Source organism: Gallus gallus, chromosome 11 (assembly GCF_016699485.2).
Source record: "Gallus gallus isolate bGalGal1 chromosome 11, bGalGal1.mat.broiler.GRCg7b, whole genome shotgun sequence".
Classification (NCBI taxonomy): Eukaryota; Metazoa; Chordata; class Aves; order Galliformes; family Phasianidae; genus Gallus; species Gallus gallus.
Genome location: NC_052542.1, coordinates 16,661,831 through 16,680,778, shown reverse-complemented (window position 1 = coordinate 16,680,778; position 18,948 = coordinate 16,661,831). Strand labels below are relative to the sequence as shown.

Sequence of the window (18,948 nt, the reverse complement as noted above, 5' to 3'; positions counted from 1 at the left end):
AGTGTCCTATTTTCAGCCTGTATTTATGTCACATGACATTATATGTAGTTATTATTTTTTTTTAGTTGCTAAACAACGGCTCTGTCTATACTATTTCTCCCTCTGTTTTCACGTATGGAGATATGCACACTGCTTGCCAAGGTCAGTGTGACTCCAACACGTCTTAAGATGCCCTCCAGCTGCAGAAACAAGTGGTACACCATCCAGTGGACAAGAGCAGTTACACTGCAGTGACAAATCATGAGAGAATTACATGGGGAGAGAACAGAGCGTTACAAAGAGATCACCTTCTATGATTTTCTGTGCACAGATGTTTGTGAGCTGTCATTTGAATAGCGGAGTTTGGCAATAGTTCCACCCAGTGTATGAAATCCACCTGTTGGGAAATAGGAGGTCATATATAAAAGCAAGTTTTTTCTGAAGTCCCCAGTATTTTGGGGAAGAAGGAGAAGGAAGTGGAAGGAAAAGAAGCATAGAAACATGCATAGACACACAGACAGCTGTATCTGATTGCATGTATCAGCACTTGCTGCCCATGTCCCACTAGATGGTGTTCATGCTACAAGAAAAATAAGACAGAAAAGCGTGTTTGAGCTGTCATAATGTCACCCTTTGGCTTTTTCTTTAAACACTCCCTGGTCTCACACAGTGCTAGGTTAGCTGTTTCGTATCTCATTTTCAAAGGGGCAGATTACAAAGGGGTTTCGAGGGCTTCAAAGGGGCAGAGGATGTGCTCACAGAAACACCCCTGGCCCAGCTGCCTGGGGCTGGGGAGGCACTGGCAGCCTGGCAGGCTGTGGCAGGGCTGTGCTCAGGTATCTCAGGGCCACAGGAGCACAGCAGCTCAGGCTTCTCCCTGAGGAGCCTCGAGCATCTTCACTCTGTAACCTTTGTGACCGCAGAGATACCGTTTCAGGAGCCTGCGAGTACAACTTCAGCCACAGACAACTCTTTTTTCAGATATCGGGAAGGAAAATGTCTCGCTTCAGCAGCTGGGCGAAGCGCGGATCGCTCTGCTCATCACGCAGCCCACCGCTCCCCCAGGCGCTCCATCACCCACGCATGCGCACTACCCGCCCATCCCGCAGCCGAACAGTCGGCGCCAAGGACGACCCGCCGTGCGCTGTGCGCATGCGCACGGCACTCCACGCCCCCTCCTGCCGTGTGCGCATGCGCATTGGTACCAGCGGCGAGACCTGCCTGCCGCTGCGCCTGCGCAGTGAGGAGCGCCTGACTTCCGCCTCCTGCGGCGCTACCCTGCCCACTTCCGGGAGTGCTCGGCTCCGCGGAGCGCACGGCGGAGGGGCACGGTGGCGCCCGTGGTGGCCCAGCGGGGGGGGCTCGGCCCCGGCTCGGCCCAGCGCGCCGCCGGCACGGCGCCAGCCACGGCTCTGAGGGCAGCGGGGCCGCCGCCCTGAGGTAAATGCATCCCCGGTGCTCTCCCCTTCAGCCCTCTCCTCGGGGAGCCGGTTCCCCTCAGGGTACCGAACGGCGGTTCCTTCGGGCCCGGGCGATGGACGAGGCGGAAAGGTTAGCGGGGTCAGGCCGAGAGCTGGGAGAGCCCTGACAGCGTCTGGAGGGGGATCTGATGCTGAGTTACACTGCGAAGACATAATTGGGTTGAAGTCGCTGTGACTGTTCACATTAACAGCCTTAAATTAAGCCTTTTGAAGCTGATGCTCTTTGACTTGGGAGATCTACAAAGTGGAGCTGTGCTGATTCATTAGGGGATGAAATGGAAACTGAGAGGTTTTAGGTTAGAATTCCACGAGCTCCTAAAAAGCTGATAACGATTTCTATCTCTCTTTAAAATTGTCTTGCTTTTACTCTAAATTAATACATTTTCTGCTGTATTTTCCTTATGAATTCCCTATTCATGCCTTTGATGAAGGCATCGAACTCTAGAGAAGCAAATGGTTTGCATACTGCAGTGATTGAGAGGCCAGAGAATGGTGAGAACAGTTTTGTTATCTGATGTGAAAACAAAGGCTTTAACACTCCTAATCCATACTGAATATTGCGAGTGGAAATATATTCAGCTTTGATCTGTGACATTACTTCTTGGAACCACAAATCACATGTGGACATGGTTATTATAGCTGGTGGAAAACTAGCCTCAGATTGCAGTGCAGTCAGAGATGGTGATATGCAAACTGTCTTCAAATGAATGTAAGGATATTGCATAATGTAATAAGGGTTGCCATAAAAAATTGTACTCTCAAGTAGAACGTGACATCCATTTGTCATTGACAAAAAGAGTAAAGCTTCCAGCTTCCACACAACAGTGCTGGTAGTTGTTTAAGCTTTCTAGAGTCTAATCTCCATTAGAGTTTGTGGCCCTGTTCCAAAGTAGGTGAGCTGTAAAGGTTGGCCACTACTCATGTAAATTGTGCTCGTGTCCGTCCTTGGGTAAAGGACAGGGATTGTTCTTGAGTCCAAAAGTGTTTTGTCCTTGCTCTTGCAGGCCAGTGAACTCCTGGTAAATTGGTTACTGTATTTCTTTGTTGAGCACTTAAGTCTTGTGAAGTGTATTCTCTTCCTCTTCCACATTTGTAGGGGAAAAAAGTTGGTCTCAAAAAACATACCTTGCAGAGCATCTCAGGTGTTACCCAGAGTTTTGGTGCACGTGGAAAAGTGACTTGGTATTGCAGCTCTAATCAAGTTTATTGCTGATGAGCAAAGGTCTTTAATTCATCATATGTTCTGAAGGATCCCAGAGTTTTTCTTGTATTTTGCATAACTTGTGTTGCCCAGAATTCACATTTCTGGGTCTTGGGGACGTTTGTAAAGAGATGAGTAATTAGATGATAAGCTTCCCAGTAAAACATCCATACATGTGCGTTTATTGCTTCTGTGTTCCCCTTTTCAGAGTTGAAAACAAACACTTCCACTGTTTCTTTGTGTCCTTCTACTTGCTGTATAAGAGGACAGTTGGACTAGATGATCTTGTAGGTCCTTTCCAACTTGTGATTCTATGATTCTGTGATTGGCATAAGGAGAGTCATTACAGTGGCTTTAAACTTCACTGCTAAATACATACTTAATGAAGATCATCTCTTGAATTTGCTGCGGGCTGTGCATGCAAACAGCATCACATTTGTTATATGTTTCCACAGTAAATTGTCAGCGTGTGCCCGTAGTAGAGGAGGTATTGTTTAGTACAAAGAAGGGCAGCAAAGCATAAACAAGAGCCAAGGGGGTGGGGCAGAATTGGGGTTGTAGTTGATGGATGTTGGACTGGTTCAGAGTTGACACAGAGTAGGACACAGAGTTCCTCGGGCTGAGGAAAGTGTTTTCCATGCAGTTACTGCTTGATAGAGCAGTTTTATTGGTTTGCTCTGAGGTTGTTTGCTGGTTCAGTCACTGAGAGAAGTCTAAACAAGCCATAGTTTACTTATTAAATGGCTTTTTAGTTTGGATTGCATGCATCTGCAATGAAAAGTTAGTCACCCAGATTAGGCATGGGTATGTTCAGATGTTATCTGGTGGATATCTATCAGCAACAAATGGTCCAAATTGCCCACGATAATGGGCACAATAGTAGGTTTGCCCATTTGGTGTGTTTTTAAATTTGAAGTTGATATTTAAACTGTCATATTAATGAGACTGCCATTCTGTAATTTTGATTTGCCACCAATACTGTGTTTTCTATGCAGGATTTGAATCGATCATATGTAAGCTCTGCTTATGTAAGTGTGTGATACCTGATAGCATCCCTACAACTTCTGATTTACCAGTATTTAGTCAGCAAAGCTGAAGGAAGAGTGTTCTCTTTACTGCACTGTCACTGAAATAGGAGGAACCTAAAGAGCTGTCCATTGTGTAGCTATAAAGTGACCCCAAAACGTTTGGGTTTTGACAGCTGATGGATTTTAGACCTTTATATCAATTCTTATTTGTATATCTGTGAAAAAGTTTCTGTTTTGCTTTGTTTTCCCAGAACAATGAAGAATTTTCTTTAAAAAAAAAAATATATATATATGACAATGGGGAAGGACTGGACTTAACTTTGAAGTGCCCTTTTTATTTCTTGGACAGCTGAAGGGCTTCGCAGTGCAATAGTAGTACGATATCATTCATCTTTCTGAAGCCTGTGGTAACCTTATTCCAGGAGCCCTACAGATGGGAGATTTGCTGTTGCAGTGGCTCTTCTTTAGCCCCACTGGAGCACTGCAGAGCATTTCAGGCATAGTCATTTTACAAGACCATCTATCCACTGGTTTCGAGTTTTTAACATAACTTCATTTATATTTCTTCATATTTCCCCATGCTTTCTAAGCAGCTTGCTTGTCACTTCTTCATACCCTTGTTATTCCAATAAAGTGCCTGCTGTTTGTGCCTGCATTTGGTTAACAGTGATATGTAGGTCAGATAAGACATACTTTACCTGAGAATTTCAAATAACACCTAACAATGGAACTGCATTAGATTAGATTTAATATAATCACCTGTGTAAAGGGATTATGTTTTGCATGAAATGTTGAATGATTCAATGTTATCTTCTAATGCCAGATACTTGAAAAAGGCCAAATTAAAAACCATTGTTTGAAAGTATTAGGTTTAAAGCTTTGTGCTTTGTCCTGGATGTTTGTACTTCAACTGTTTAACAAAGGCACAGTGTAAATTTTGATGGGGACGAACAGTACAGTGAATAAATTGGCCACCTACAGGAAAGCTGTGAGTGTCTTGATGGGGATGCATAGTGCTTGATAAAGTGTCAGTGCCTTTCAAATGTTGATCCTTCTCCCCTTGAAGGGGACCAAGGCAGGGGGTAATGGGGTAGGCAGCTATAGAGGAGTAGCAAAAATGGCCAGGGAGGGAGGAATCACATCAGAATGACTCTATCTGTTGTTCTTGCAAAAGCTGAACTGTGATGGCACTTCCATGTGAAGCAAGAATGGGAGATGCTGCAAGAAACACTGACATATCACATACAGCTGCAGTGAGGATTAGGGAACTGACCAAACAAATCATGTCCCTGTCTTGTCATTGAGTTCTCTGTTAGTAATTTCAAATGATTCCGCTGACTTCAATATTTTACCTGCAGAGGCTTAACATGTCTACTTCTATTGCTTGTCATCTTCAACTCAGGGGACGGGTGGGTGATGCTGCAAATTAACATGATGTACTCAGCCTTTCTTTGCTTTGTGAGTTTCTACTTCACTTCCTCAAAATGCCATGTCAGTGACAACTTAATGATCCTAGTCTTCACAACATTGTGAAACCTTGTTTAACAAGAGCATAAAAGGTTATTCATAAAGCAAAACAGAATTCAATAACTTTGCTCAGTTATACGTGCATTAAGAGGAATATTCATTACCTTTTAGGCTTCTATAGATGATACAGTTTTGTTTAAATAAGACATGAGTCTTCTCATTTCCAGGGGAAGGCTGTCTTGGTATAACTTCCCTTGCTCCAAATGCCACGTGCTGATTTCCAGAGTGGAACTGCTGACACTTTTCAAGCTTTGAAGTACTGGATTTTCTAAATAAAATATGTTCCTATCCATTATGAAAATGATAAACTTCTAGGCTGTTTAAAGGAAATGCTCTCACTTCACGTGGTCTGTCTTCAGCTTGAGTGTTACATCCTAGTGAAAAGGAAGGAACGTGATTAAAGTTGGTGCAACATTTGTATTGTGAAATAAGATGTGGCTAGAACAGCTCATGCTAGTGTTTCAGTTCTTATACTGACTTCTACATTGTAATAATATAATAATTATTTGCCTGTATTTGAAACTTCAGCAAGGAGAACTTTCTAAGTGCTTATTTCCATTGGCATAATTATGGGCCATTTTCTTTTATATACAGATTCTGGGAAGAGTAGCTTCTTTGTTTTAAATCGTCCCTATTTGGATTAATAATTAGTTTTAAAACATTTGCTCCTGGCTTATGTTAGAATTACAGAAGTAACAGTAGGCATGCATGCTTGTTACCAACAACCTTGCTCCTAGCAATGAAGTCCATCAAGTCAAGTTGGTTTTTTTGTTTGATATTGCATACTTCATCTGCTATTCATAGAGGAACAGCGAACAGGAAACCCAAACTTTTTGGCTACTTTAGTTTGTGATCTTAAAAAAAAAAAAGAAAAAGAAAATGAACTAGATGGATGCAGTGTTAATTGAAACACTGTTCAGAGTTTTTCAGAGTGATTTTTATGGTAACTTAAAAAGTCAAAAAGGCTTTTATCCCCTCTGGTCAGAAGCTTGCTTGTTGAAATTAGGTGCAGCATACTCTTATCATAGTACATTGTTTCTACTTAACATTTTCCTGATAAAGTAAAAGTGCTTTACTAATCAGTTTTTGGTGATGTCTTTTCAGATTTCATCAGATATGACTATGTGAATATCCTTGTGTAGCCCAAAGGAAGGACATGATGTCAGAATAACATACAAAACAATTGTGAGGTACGTTATTTTTTAATTTTGATTATTCATGCTGTGTTAAAAATGTCTTGGGTGCCTTTTAAACAATTAAACAAAGTGAATACAGCAATTTCATGCCATTCCGTTTGCATGCGGGAGCAGTTGTTTGCAGAATTAATCTAAAATGCACATTTGTCAGGGGGTATGCAGGTACTGATTTATTTCTTTTCAGAATCTTGACGCCCTGATTTGTGGTGATAGCTTGTTGGTCTGAAAACTTGTCTTGACTGAAAAATAATTGCACATTTCTACTGCTGAGATATTGCACCCTCTCTGGGTGAAATTCCAAATTTGTGTTCTATTTGAAGCTTCAGAACTAGAAGCTTGATTGTTTTGCTTCATTGACTGCTTTCAAATAGCTGGAAACATCTATGCAGCAAAGAGATCATGGGGGAATACCTATTTTAAATACTACTTTGGAATCTCTGCACTGTAATCTACATATTCTTTGCTTTCATTTCTAGTCCTTAAGACGATTCCTGCCTAGTTCTGACCATTAAAGTTTAAGGGCCAGAAGGATTTGTTAAGCAGAATGTGTTTGTCATTCGTGATTCCTGGTAGATAGGACCGAGAGGTTTTTGAAGGTTCTAAAAACATAGAGCTTCATTTGAAAACTGTCTCCAGTGTGAGGCTTTTCACTTGGTGCTGGTTGCTTTGACCCTTTCAAGCAATATTCAGAGTCTTGGGATGTAACCTGAAGTCTCATATAGACTACCGTTATTACAGAGAAAAACCTGAGACTTCTTCATAGCTGTCACCAATCAATATAATGCTTTCACAGCTCTCTTTGATATGGGCTTTAATAGCACGAATCAATATAATTTTTGGAACACATTATACTTCAAGGTAAGAGTCCAATCTTAATGTTTAAGCTTTAATTTGTTTCTGGTGGTTGACAGTACTTCAGTGCTGCCATTTTGTGTCTTTGCTGTCAAGAGACATTTGAAAAATAACTGTTTTCATGAAGTCTGATACAGTTTTGAATCTTGGTTTTGTTTCACGTTGGAACAACAACAAAGCCTTAAAAGCATTTTGATGAAATTAAATTAATTAATGTGTTCTTTGGAAGTCTGGTTCATACAATCCTTTGCTGTGCTAATTTAACCACTGCCATTTGTTTCCCTTAGGTCTGGTCTGATCTGTTTTTCTCAGTTATCCAATCTCTTCTTTTTTGTAGCATTTTTGTTGTGTGATTATGCTTTTGTGGGTGTTTTCTTGTTGGTTTTTTAAATTTTAAATACAATTGCACTTTTGTCAACAAATTTAGTTGCTTTCAAACTTGCTCTGCTTTTTGTTAACAGTGTTGTAGAGCACTGGTATTTCTATCCTACTTTTCTCTGGAGTTATGAAGCAGCACAAAAACTCTACAGGCTGATGTCATAGTTTGCATTTTTTCTGAGAGACATAAACTGTAATCTGATGAAGAATTTGCCATTTGGAATAATCAGGGCTAAAAGAAAGAGGTTACATTTTTAACAAAAAGAGATGAGTAGTTTACAGGTGTAGCAAGGTGGAATTAAGAGTGTTCTGAAATTCATTTATCAAGCGTCAAATTAACATGATAAAAATGACGTTGTGGAATTAGAACACTAATTAAGTAGCTTACAAAATTGTTGCTGAAACTTTTTAAATTAGTATCTTACAGAAATATTTCATCCTTATGAAGTCATAGAACTGTTAAGTTTTGGTCATATAATCCCATTCATTGTTTTGAAGCTGAATATATTTTATTCTACAGAAATGGAAAAGGAGAGCACCCATATTTCTGGTTTCCTCATGAGTAATAATGGTATCTTTGCTTCGTGCAGGGCAAGTCCAGAGAACCATGCAGTCATCGGGGCACAGGTTCCGTGATGTTGAACACCACCCACTTCTTGCTGAAAATGACAGCTATGATTCCTCTTCCTCAGAGGCCGACATGGCAGAGAGGGTTTGGTTCATCAGAGATGGCTGTGGTATGGTCTGTGCTATAATGACGTGGCTTCTGGTTGTCTATGCAGACTTCGTAGTGACTTTTGTCATGCTGCTGCCTTCCAAAGACTTTTGGTACTCTGTGATCAACGGTGTTCTCTTTAACTGCTTGGCAGTGCTAGCTTTGTCATCACATCTGAGAACCATGCTAACCGATCCAGTAAGTATGCAATTGCTCCTTGGTGTTGGAGTATTCTTTCATTTTGCTCATCAGCAGCAGAGAAATTTAGCACTCTTTCCCCCTTTACTGGGAAAAATAGTGTTAGACCCAAACTCTTCAAGTTGGAGGGACTATACCTACACTTTGCCTGTTTTTATGTGAATGAAACGACAAGTAAGCTTTGACTTGAGGGGCAGGCAATATAAAACACATTGATAAGGCAGAAGTAGGCTCATGAGAAGTACAGTTCATTTGTTAAATATTAACCCATTATGAAGAAGCTGGTAAATCTTCAGTCTTTTTTTTTTTCCCACTAGATTTATTTTCAAAGCTTTATAAAAAGGTGTAGTTACATCCTGTTGTACAATTTGAACTATGTCTTCCATTTATGGCAAGTGGAAGAACTTCAGAGGTAGACAAGCTGAAAAACCTCAGTCACATACCCACTGTGCTACATCATTCATACATTACCTCTTTTAGATATTTAGAGTCAGCAGAAGGTAAGTGTGAGTTTAACCACCGTGCTGTTGTGACAGTAGCTGTGAGAGGTCTTAAAACTATTCATTTTTAGGACTTTTAATTTAGGAATTTGAGAGGTTAAATTGTTTATTTTGTACTTAAATCTATTACTTCTCGGAAATAAATCTGTTGGAAGAGGGATGGGGGGGGAATAGCTATATTTTCTCTAGGATTTTGAAACAGTTTGTGGAATAGTTGATTGAAATGTTATGACTTCTACAGACTGACAGCTAAGAAAGTTTAAGGGTAGGTTACTTCAAAATATGCACTGGAAAAACTGTGTCTCTTTCTAGACTTGTGTTGCTCTTTATGGATAAAACACCACTGCAACAGAAATGAATCACTACTCTTTTTTTATTCACTCCTCTCCTCCCTTCTCCCAGAAAGGAAGACATGACTATGCAATAGAAACAAAGATTGAAGGAAGTAGGAATATATCACCTCTAAACTTATGTGAATTATAACATACTGTCATAGCTGTATTTTTTTTTTAATTGTGGGGAGTTAGCAACAGTCTGAGGGTAGAAAATATATAACTAGAGTGTTTTTTATCATCAAAATGCTAGGGGAATGATCTGAAGATGCTGTGCTTAGGGACAGATGGGTAGGTGAATTTGTGAGATGTTTTATAGGCATAGACTCACCTGGAACAAGATAAATTTATGCATTCAGGAGTTACATCTGTCTTTGAGATAGTTCTCCATTTCTGCAGAAAAGTACTGTCATAATTTAAATGTGACTGTTTAAGGTATATATAATATATTGCAAAAAACCACTTCAGCAATACAGGATGGTCCTTAAGAAGCTCTCTTCCAGTTTGTGCCTCTTCAAAGACCAGCCGGTTCAAGTTTAAAGCACCGTTTAGCCTAAGAGCTTTGTTGTGGTGCAGAGTTCATCTGGGGCAGGACTTGAACTGTCTCTCAAGCAGTATAAATGCAAAATTGTTGCCCATTGCCTCTGATACTGTTACTGGAAGAAGCAATCCTGCCAATTCCTGACTGTTCATCATCGCCCTTTGTGTCAGAACAGCTGCTAATGGAGCATTTTGGTGAACAATTTGAAAAACTAATCAATTAAAGCATGATTTCTTTTCCTAGGGGTTTGTTTTTCTTCTGAATTAGTTCTTTCAGCTGTCTGCCATGAAGATCTTTCACAGTAGCAAAAGGAAGAAAGAAATGCTGGGTGCAAAATGGAGGAGCTGATGGTGGTTATACTGGCGGTGTGCAAGCTAAAAGCTTGAGTGTAAAGGGAAAAAAAGAAGTGGTTCTGAAAAACTTGTTTACAGGGGATGGGTAGCAAAAGCTTGGAATTAGAGAGTTGAAATAAAATCTTTCAAGTAGTTGCTGAGTTAACTTTTGTGTGGGTGGCGTGGCCTAATGATAGAATGTCACATGTATGTGAAAGCATATCTCCTAGTTGTGCTGAACTTGGAGTAACTTGTAAGCAAATATTATACCTGTAGAGCCTATATCTGCATGTAATGGTTTGTCGTCTTCATCATTCTGTTTAAGCAATGACAGATCCTGGCAGAAGTATGCTAATACTTGGCCACAGATGTGTCTTGCTGAAATGAAATTGAACTTGAGGTCACGCGTTGGTAGCTTGCTCATTTGAAATGGTTCTGGCTTATGGCAGATTAACATCATGTAAATGAACATTTTTTTAGCAATTATCCTGAGATTACTGGTATGGAGTCTATAAAATGTATTATTAAACACTTTCATACCGTTTAAACAGCTTTTTCTCTTTTAATTGAAATGATTTCAGGGGGCTGTACCCAAAGGAAATGCCACTAAAGAGTACATGGATAATTTGCAACTAAAACCAGGAGAAGTGATCTACAAATGTCCGAAGTGCTGTAGTATCAAACCTGAACGTGCACACCATTGCAGGTATGCCCTGGTTTGTTTGTTTTTTAAAGCAGTAATGCATGATGTGTCTTCCTGATTTACATGCCAATTTTTCCCCACAGATATCTTTTGATGTTTAGTAAAGTTTTCAGATATTTACACATTGCAGAATGTCTTATACTATAGCATGAATGTGGCTGAGAGGAAGGAAGAGATGCTGTAACCTTTAAAATCTGTTTTCCTTTGCACCATTCTAATTATTGTGACACACATTAGTAATGGGGGGCAAAGGCAAGAATCTCAAGGAATTTTTCAGATAGAAACCGATGAAGTAAGTGACTCCTTCAATCTTAAATCAAGAAAATACTGATAGATTTTGTAGTGCTTCACTTGAAATTATATCTGAATTCGTTCCTTACTTTCTCAAGGTTGTGTGAAAAATCAGTTAAATGAGTTTCTGTTGAAGATTCATTTTCATTACAATCAAAGTGATGGTAATTTGAACTTAGTGGGCTCTGCATGGGATAGTAAATATGCATATTTTTGATCAATTCTCAGTCTTCTGAATTTTCAGGCAGTATGAATGTGCATTTCTGATATTTATTGTGCCAGTTGATAATAGATATGCCTACATAATTAGGGCTCACATAAATATGTGAATGTTTCTGGTGGCTCTTTCTAGGTGTGAAGAGTATATGTATTGAATTATGTGGCATATTAAGTTTCTGAGCTAGTAGCCTTCAAAAGAACAGAAGTCTTGTCAGGACACCTTACATGTCCTGTAAATGTGTGGTTTCTAAATTAAATGTCTCACTGTATGTCACATATCTATGTGAAAGTTACGGCTGAAAAGCTATTTCCATTATAAATACTTTCCTTTGGCACTGAAATCTTTCTCTCATCTCAGATGTGAGTGGGTTCTTGTATCTGGAATGTGAGGGGAGAAGTGTCATATATAAATAGCCTTGTATAGAATTATATTTCAGTTGATTTCTCTGTGTTTCAAGTTAGCTGTGGCGTGGATGCAGACACCAGGCATGACTTCATGTGCAATGAGTTTGATTCTGGCTGGCAGTATTAGCTCCAGCAGAGCATTACATGAACACAGCTGTGCTGTTAGCTGGGCAGGCTTGGGGGTGGAGGCAGTGCAGCTGCTTTCTTGTGGTAGAATATAAACTGTTATCCTATGGGGAGCCAGAACAGCTTTGTGCCATCTGTTCAGATTGTGTTGTGTTCATGCGATGCAGCAAAGGGATACCCAGAGGCTCTGCTGAGTGTAGGTTGGATCTTGTTAATTTGCTCATGGCAGATTTAGGCTGGTTCCTACAGACTTCAGAGGTATCTCTGTAAAGTGTTTCCCACATCTTCAATCCCTCTAGGATTTTCTAATTGGGAAAATGAAGACATTTTATGTTGAACTCTGCATATGAGCAAAGAAGCTGGAGAATCGAAGAGCTCAGAGCCCATGCAGCTGTGTGACTCTGCATAGGTGCTACTTGAATCTTGATCTGGGTGTAACAACCATGGGGGTTTCAGATGAAACTGTAGAGCTTCTGGGTTACATCTGGGCCTCCTCCTGAAGACACAGCAGTGTTGGGTGTTGCAGTAGCCTGGGATCCCAGATACAGCAGTGCTGATGGAATAACTAGTATTCTTCATGGGCAGGCTGGTCTAGTAGAAGTTGTCCCTGCCCATGGCAGGAGTTGGAACTAGATGGTCTTTAGGGTCCCTTCCAATCCAAATCATTCTATGATTGTGTGACCTTGTGATGAATGAATTAATGAATTAATTTTACTTTTCTATGCTTTGGGAAGATATTCTGTGAGATGTTCTGCATTCTGAAAGGGAAGGGTTGAACCTGAAAGTGTTTTGTGAGCCCGCTGTCATGCTTTTCTCAGCAGTTGGATATCTAGTTTAACTGTCTTCCTTTGCGTTAGCCGTATCATGCTACTAGTAGTTTGTTAACATTTCATAAGTAAAAAACAGAGCATTTTATTTTTTTTCTGCAGTTTCCTGAATGTTGATTATGTGTTATGTGGACAGGTAAATGGGCTGGAAAACACCTACTATAACCTGCTTCTTTGCCATAGATTTAGCACTGCCAAAGTGTTCCAAATGGGAAAAAAAAAGTTAGGTTGATTATACTGCCAGCTCCTTGTTGGCTTACAAACCCATTCTGAGTATATTAAGAAGATGGTATAGTTCCAAGTAGTCAAAGTGGCAATTTGCTGATAAAAGAGAATTGAAAATGCGAATTGAAGTCGGTTCCTATTGAGAAACAGTTGCACTCAAAGCCACAGTGCAGGTTTTGAGTAGTAAATTATTAACAGAAGAGACTCTTATGATGTAGTTATGAAAATTGTTGTGCAACGCTGCAGAAGTTCTTTTGAGGAAGAAAAATAATTTCATAATACCATTTGTGATGGGAAAACAAACAAGAAACCTTTGTTTACAACTCAGATACCTAGCTCCCATAAAACACTTGAAACCAAGATTCTACTGAGCAGTTAACCCTGAAAGCATAAGGAGGAGGTTATGCTGAGTGAATGCTGTATTGTTTCTGCAGAAGCACAGCTGTTGTTATTTCTACCCTATTCTGAGTGCCTGTGTTTCAGTGTGGGAAACTAATATTCAGAATCAAGTCACTGAGATGATTGCTTCAGTTTTTCTGTGTATTTCTGTTATCCAGGCCAATTTCTGTTAAGCCAGTAGCTGTGCCTTCCTGAATGTTATCCTTGGCATTCAAAACTGTAATTGCATCTGCAATTGCCTGAGTGCATTCAGCGGGCTGGGGAAGACCCTCCTTTGTCTGCAGCTTCTTGTTCTTACTGCCATGCTGCTCCTTCCCCTCATGCAGGCATCAGGGTTCATGCAGCTGCACAGTGAAATGACCCAGATTGCAGCAAATTGAGTGATTTCCCCAAACTCTTGCTGCATGAATGTCAGTGCTGGGACCACGGAAGGAACAGCATACAAATGGCTGGGGTGGGAGGAAAGCTGTGCCACTCTTTGCAGCATCACTGCCAGTTTGACGGCTGGAAGCATTCGTTGAATCGTGGTGTTAAATTAGAAATGAAGGCGGGGTTCCAGGCATCTGATGTCTTGAGAGAGCTGAGTAGGCTTGTGAGAAATACTGAATGAGCAAAAGTGATTCCTGCCCACTTCCCATCCTTTGAAGTGGTTGACTTGATTTGAATCTGGATATGATTGTAGTCAGTACTTCACCTCAATAGTCTTCTTAGAGTGGCAGTGTATTTTCTGTGTTCCGTGGGAAGACTTGCATGGTCATGGTGACCAGCATTAGCTCATCTTTCCCACATGGATCAAAAATTAACAGGAGACTGAACTTACGGGCTCATGCTCTGGAAGGAGAATCTTTTGGACAGCCTTCTGAATATCTTGTCATGAATCATACCTGTTTTCTTCTGAGCTGTTGTTTCCTTATGGTACCGTTCTTGTGTGAGAACAGCACTATTTGAACAGTGATTTTCATCGAGGAGGAGTTGCCATGGATAAAACAAGAAGCAGTGAGAATGTAGGGGTGGGTCACAGTAGCCCAGAGTAAAGGCAACTTCAGAGGGGCTGTGTGAGATTTGGGATCCCTTCCTGTTACCAGCATGGGAGTGTGTTCTGCTTCTTCCTCAACTACTTTGTAGTCATCCATATGCATTACTTTGTGTATGGGAACACTGCTTTTTTTTCCAACTTTCTCCACTCTAATAATAATCTAGCTTTGCTTCATGGCTTGTTGCTGCAGCATTCATAGATATGATGCATAAATAAGCATGTGTTTTGAATAGTAGTGCCTGAATTTGTGAGGTTTATTGAGCTCTATATTTGCTGAAATTAAGATGCATAACATTTAGAATGTTTTGCAGGAAAATGTGAAACGCTCTGAGTCTATGCTTATCTTAAGCTGTTGATATAAGGAAGAAGTTCAAAGCATTTTCATGTTTCAAAGCATTTACTGTTCTGTTTCTCCCATATAACAGTTAATATTTGTCTGCAGATGGGCCTGAATATAAGAGAGTTGAGCCCTTTGGTGCTGTGTGGCCAAATGTAAAACGAACTTATGAAATATTTGCCTTTTTCTTTTTTCAGTTCATCAAGAAGATTTCAGCACATCATCTTCTGGCTACTGAATACATTTAGTTCTATTCTGAAGTGCAAGCTCTGGTTTCTCAACTAAAGTCTTGTTTTCTTTCCTCCAGCATTTGCAAACGATGTATTCGAAAGATGGATCACCACTGCCCTTGGGTGAATAACTGTGTGGGGGAGAAAAATCAGAGATTTTTTGTTTTGTTTACGGTAAGGGAAAATCAACAGCAGCATGATTTCAGTACAAACCTACCTTCAGTGTAACTACTTTGATTGTGTTTGTAGAGAGTAATGGCTTAAGGGCAAAATTACTTTGTGATTTTTTGCTGTTCTTTTTTTCCACCTATCCAAGTTATTCTGCAGGTATTTCTACCCATATTCATTTTAACCTGTTTCGTAAAGTGCTGTTATTTTAAGTCATCTCAATTTTGCTGTTTTATATAGTAATAATTATTGAAATTGTGGTGTGAGTTATGGAGCTAATCTTTATATTCATTGTTGCCCATGTTTTTAGATTCAAGCTTAATTAGAATTCATTTGTACATCATTGCATTGAACTAAAATTGTAAATAGGAAAGTACATTTGCTGTGGAGTGGTAAAGGCTGGCTGAAAACAATGTCTGGTTTACTACCTGGCAGCAGTCAAAAGTAAGCACTCTCTCTCATTTCCAGATGTATATAGCCCTAATTTCAGCTCATGCGCTCATACTGTGTGGGTTTCAGTTTTTCTCCTGTGTCCGAGGGCAGTGGACTGGTAAGCAAACTTTCACTAAGTTACTAAGGAAAAGTCATCACTTCCACTTACTTCAATCCCATGCGTGACATATTATGAGACTTTAGGCTTTTTCTCTGAGGTCTTAAAAATGTTCTCGTGCCTGTAAAGTTTCTTGTAATTGTGACATGTTTCGAGTATCAAACAGCTTTTATTGCTGTTTATTGAAGAGGAGATAACTTACTACGGACGTGCTCTGTAGATTTATTCTTTTTCATAACTAAATACGTTGTTTTCACAGAATGCAGTGACTTTTCCCCACCTGTAACTGTGATCCTGATGATCTTCTTGTGCCTTGAGGGTTTTCTGTTTCTCACTTTCACTGCAGTCATGTTTGGCACCCAAATCCACTCCATATGCAATGATGAAACGGTAAAGACTGCTACTTTTGTATACTGTAACAATTCTTCTAGAGAGATGTGATTAGACGTAGTTTGACTTACATGAGGGAAAACTCATTTTATACAAAACCTGAAATAAATCACAATTTTTAGTTTCAGTCATAAGATTGAGAAACTTTGTGAGTGTGTCACTGCACATCTGTTTGCATACAGGAGATTGAAAGACTGAAGAGTGAAAAGCCAACGTGGGAGCGGAGACTGCGATGGGAAGGGATGAAATCTGTTTTTGGGGGTCAGCCTTCACTCCTGTGGATCAATCCTTTCGCAGGATTTAGAATCAGACAAATCCTACTGAGATCAAAGAAAGGAGGACCTGAATTTTCCGTTTGAGTCTAGTTATGCTGGAACTTGCAAGAATACTATATAATATTTATTTGGGGCCAGAAAAGGCTGTCTGCATATAATCTGTGACCAGGTGAAACTGATACCAGACATTTGCTTGTAGCAAGCAGAGTTTTATACGTTTATTGTCACAGACATCTCATTAACTTTCAGAGACACAGACTGGATCTGTAATGGTCTTAACGGCAAGATAACATAGAAAAAAGCACGTGGTCACACTAAAGAAGCCAAATGTTGTCATGCTACTGTAATTTATTTTTTGAGATTAATTATGCTTTTTTTTTTTTGTTAAACCCTTTTTATTTCATAAATGTTTGGGGAATTACCAGTGTGTTTTTATAAAAAAAAAAAAAAAAAAAATTATATACTTAAGTGCAGTTGTCAATCATAAGGAGAAGCATTCTGGTGAAAGGTGATCTCAAATGAGACCCAGCCTTCTAAATCCAGTTTTCAGGGAATAATGGTTTGTTCAGTTTTGATTTATATTTCAGCTTGTCCTAATAAACAGAGCTATACTTTTGTGTCCCACCTCAGACACACATTCCTCATATGCAAGTGATTCAAGGGACTTGTGCACACGACAGCATAACATGTCAGAGGCACTATTACACCCCTGCCAAATGTCTTCCCAGGCTCACAGAAGCATGTCTTGTGTTTGGCAGTATTAATCTCATGTGGCATTTAGGTAAGTTCTAAATCTTCGGTAAATGACACTTTTAACAGCTGAGAGCAGAATTCTGCCCTCAAATATGCATCTTCAATTCTTGTGCATTGATTCTAGAGGAACTTAAGTGTGTAGGTGTTCTGAAGTTTTGTATCTTGTCCTCTGAGTGGGGATAACTGGGGCCAGTGACTGTTAAAATGAAGAATACTGCAGAATGGCATCAATCTACTGAGAACGGTTGTCTTTGTAAGGCCTTGTTCTGCTCCTTTTTTTTTATTGCACAGACTTTTCATGGAAGGAAAATGTTCACTCAAGGGTCCCATGAGCAAAATGGTCCCATGAGCAAAGAACTCAGAAGAACGAGGGAGGTTCCTTTAGTGCTAACACAGCTTGCCTCTTTCTCAAGTACAACATGTCTTCAAAGTAGAAAAATCTGCAATAAAAGGAATTAATTTTAGTTTCATCATCTTCCATTCAAAATTGCTTTCAAGAGAAGAGAACAGTATACATCTAGAACTGCTTTATGTAGGTCTGACAAACAACGGTAGTGCTCAGTCTGCAAGTAATGAAATGCAGATTGCCAGTAATGAAGTTCATCTACAAGTGGATTCTTGAAAAATTAAAACTACTTCTAGAAATTACTGAGAATATAAGGGATAAAACAGGAGCCTTGATGCTGAGCTTGAAATCGTGCCTAGAAAGTAACTAGCTCCCTGTTCTGGGACTTGCCTTAAAATTGTCCTGTTCTTGCTTTTGCTTTGCAAGTTGCACTGATAATCTGTCCCACCTCAAGCAGTTCAGTGTGCTCAAGAATCTTACGTTAGTAAGTTTGCTTACCACAGAAGCTATACTTCCTTTCTTCAGTGACCTGCTTCTCCATTTCTTTGTAGCTGTCTGTGGCATCTCAATTCATCAGGTTTTATACCACCGTGTGAGTGAACTTACCAAAGGGTCCCTTTATTACCAATGACCCTGCCAACAGAACTGTGCAATACTGTGTAGTACGTTCACTTTGCTTGGGGGAGGTGGTGTGGAAGACTGGAGAGGTTCTGGGTGGACACAGCCATTGAAATTGCAGCCAATTGAACAAAGCTACATCTCACACAAGCGAGGGGGAAGGCAGAAGTTCCACGAGAATCTTTGCATATTCAGTTGCACATCTTAAATGCTGGGAAAAAAAAAACCAACGTGTCTGGCTTTGTCATGAGGCTCTCAATGTGTATATTGTTTAATAAAATATCCTGATGAAAATCAGAAAATATCACTTCAAACGGATGAACTCTGTGACTTAGCAAGTGTGTGCGTGTGTGAAATCAGGTTTACTTGGCTTTTCAAACCCTTGTTACGTTGTAATTTTTTAATGTAAAGGAGGAAATAAAGTAATTAATTGAAGTCTTAAAGTTGATTAACTTCTGCCCATATGTATCACTTTTTTTTTGTTTGCACATATATGTGCATATGCAAATCTTTTCAGGGTGATGGTGTTGCATCCTTTGCTTTGTAATCTATATGTATATCAAGCAATGGCTGACACTACCCCAAATTAAATACGTTCCTTCCAAGAACATGGGTTTAATTTAAGGGTGGCATTTGACATGGAGATGCCAGAAAGACTTTTGCTGTGATTCTGTTCTGGCCCTAACTGCAGGACTGTCATGAGACAACAAATTGTTACTCTGAAGTCTTTACCAGACTACCTATGCACTGGAACCTGAATCTGTTACCTACTTGTGCCAGCTCAACTTTA

At 39.9% G+C, this 18,948-nt stretch overlaps 1 protein-coding gene across 3 annotated transcripts; it reads left to right on the top strand.

Moving 5' to 3' along the window:
* Positions 1-1,263: 1,263 nt before the first annotated feature.
* ZDHHC7 (zinc finger DHHC-type containing 7) lies at positions 1,264-18,601 on the top strand. 3 transcript variants are annotated; one of them, XM_025154279.3, is made up of 8 exons: positions 1,264-1,419; positions 6,321-6,406; positions 8,233-8,555; positions 10,842-10,966; positions 15,136-15,232; positions 15,695-15,776; positions 16,036-16,166; positions 16,349-18,601. In XM_025154279.3, exons 3-8 carry the CDS (start codon positions 8,250-8,252, stop codon positions 16,523-16,525), a joined length of 918 nt encoding a protein of 305 aa, XP_025010047.1. In that variant the 5' UTR covers positions 1,264-1,419; positions 6,321-6,406; positions 8,233-8,249; the 3' UTR covers positions 16,526-18,601. The 3 variants fall into 3 exon arrangements, with proteins under 3 accessions (XP_025010047.1, XP_040563178.1, XP_040563179.1); XM_040707244.2 differs by having other exon boundaries at positions 1,264-1,530; XM_040707245.2 differs by lacking the exon at positions 16,349-18,601 and having other exon boundaries at positions 16,036-16,300.
* The last annotated feature ends 347 nt before the right edge of the window (positions 18,602-18,948 follow it).

Coding starts and splice junctions, on each gene's coding strand:
- ZDHHC7 (XM_025154279.3), top strand. CDS start 8,250: ATGCAGTCATCGGGGCACAGGTTCCGTGATGTTGAACACCACCCACTT. Junction 8,556..10,841: donor GAACCATGCTAACCGATCCA/GTAAGTATGCAA, acceptor AAATGATTTCAG/GGGGCTGTACCCAAAGGAAA. Junction 10,967..15,135: donor GAACGTGCACACCATTGCAG/GTATGCCCTGGT, acceptor TCTTTCCTCCAG/CATTTGCAAACGATGTATTC.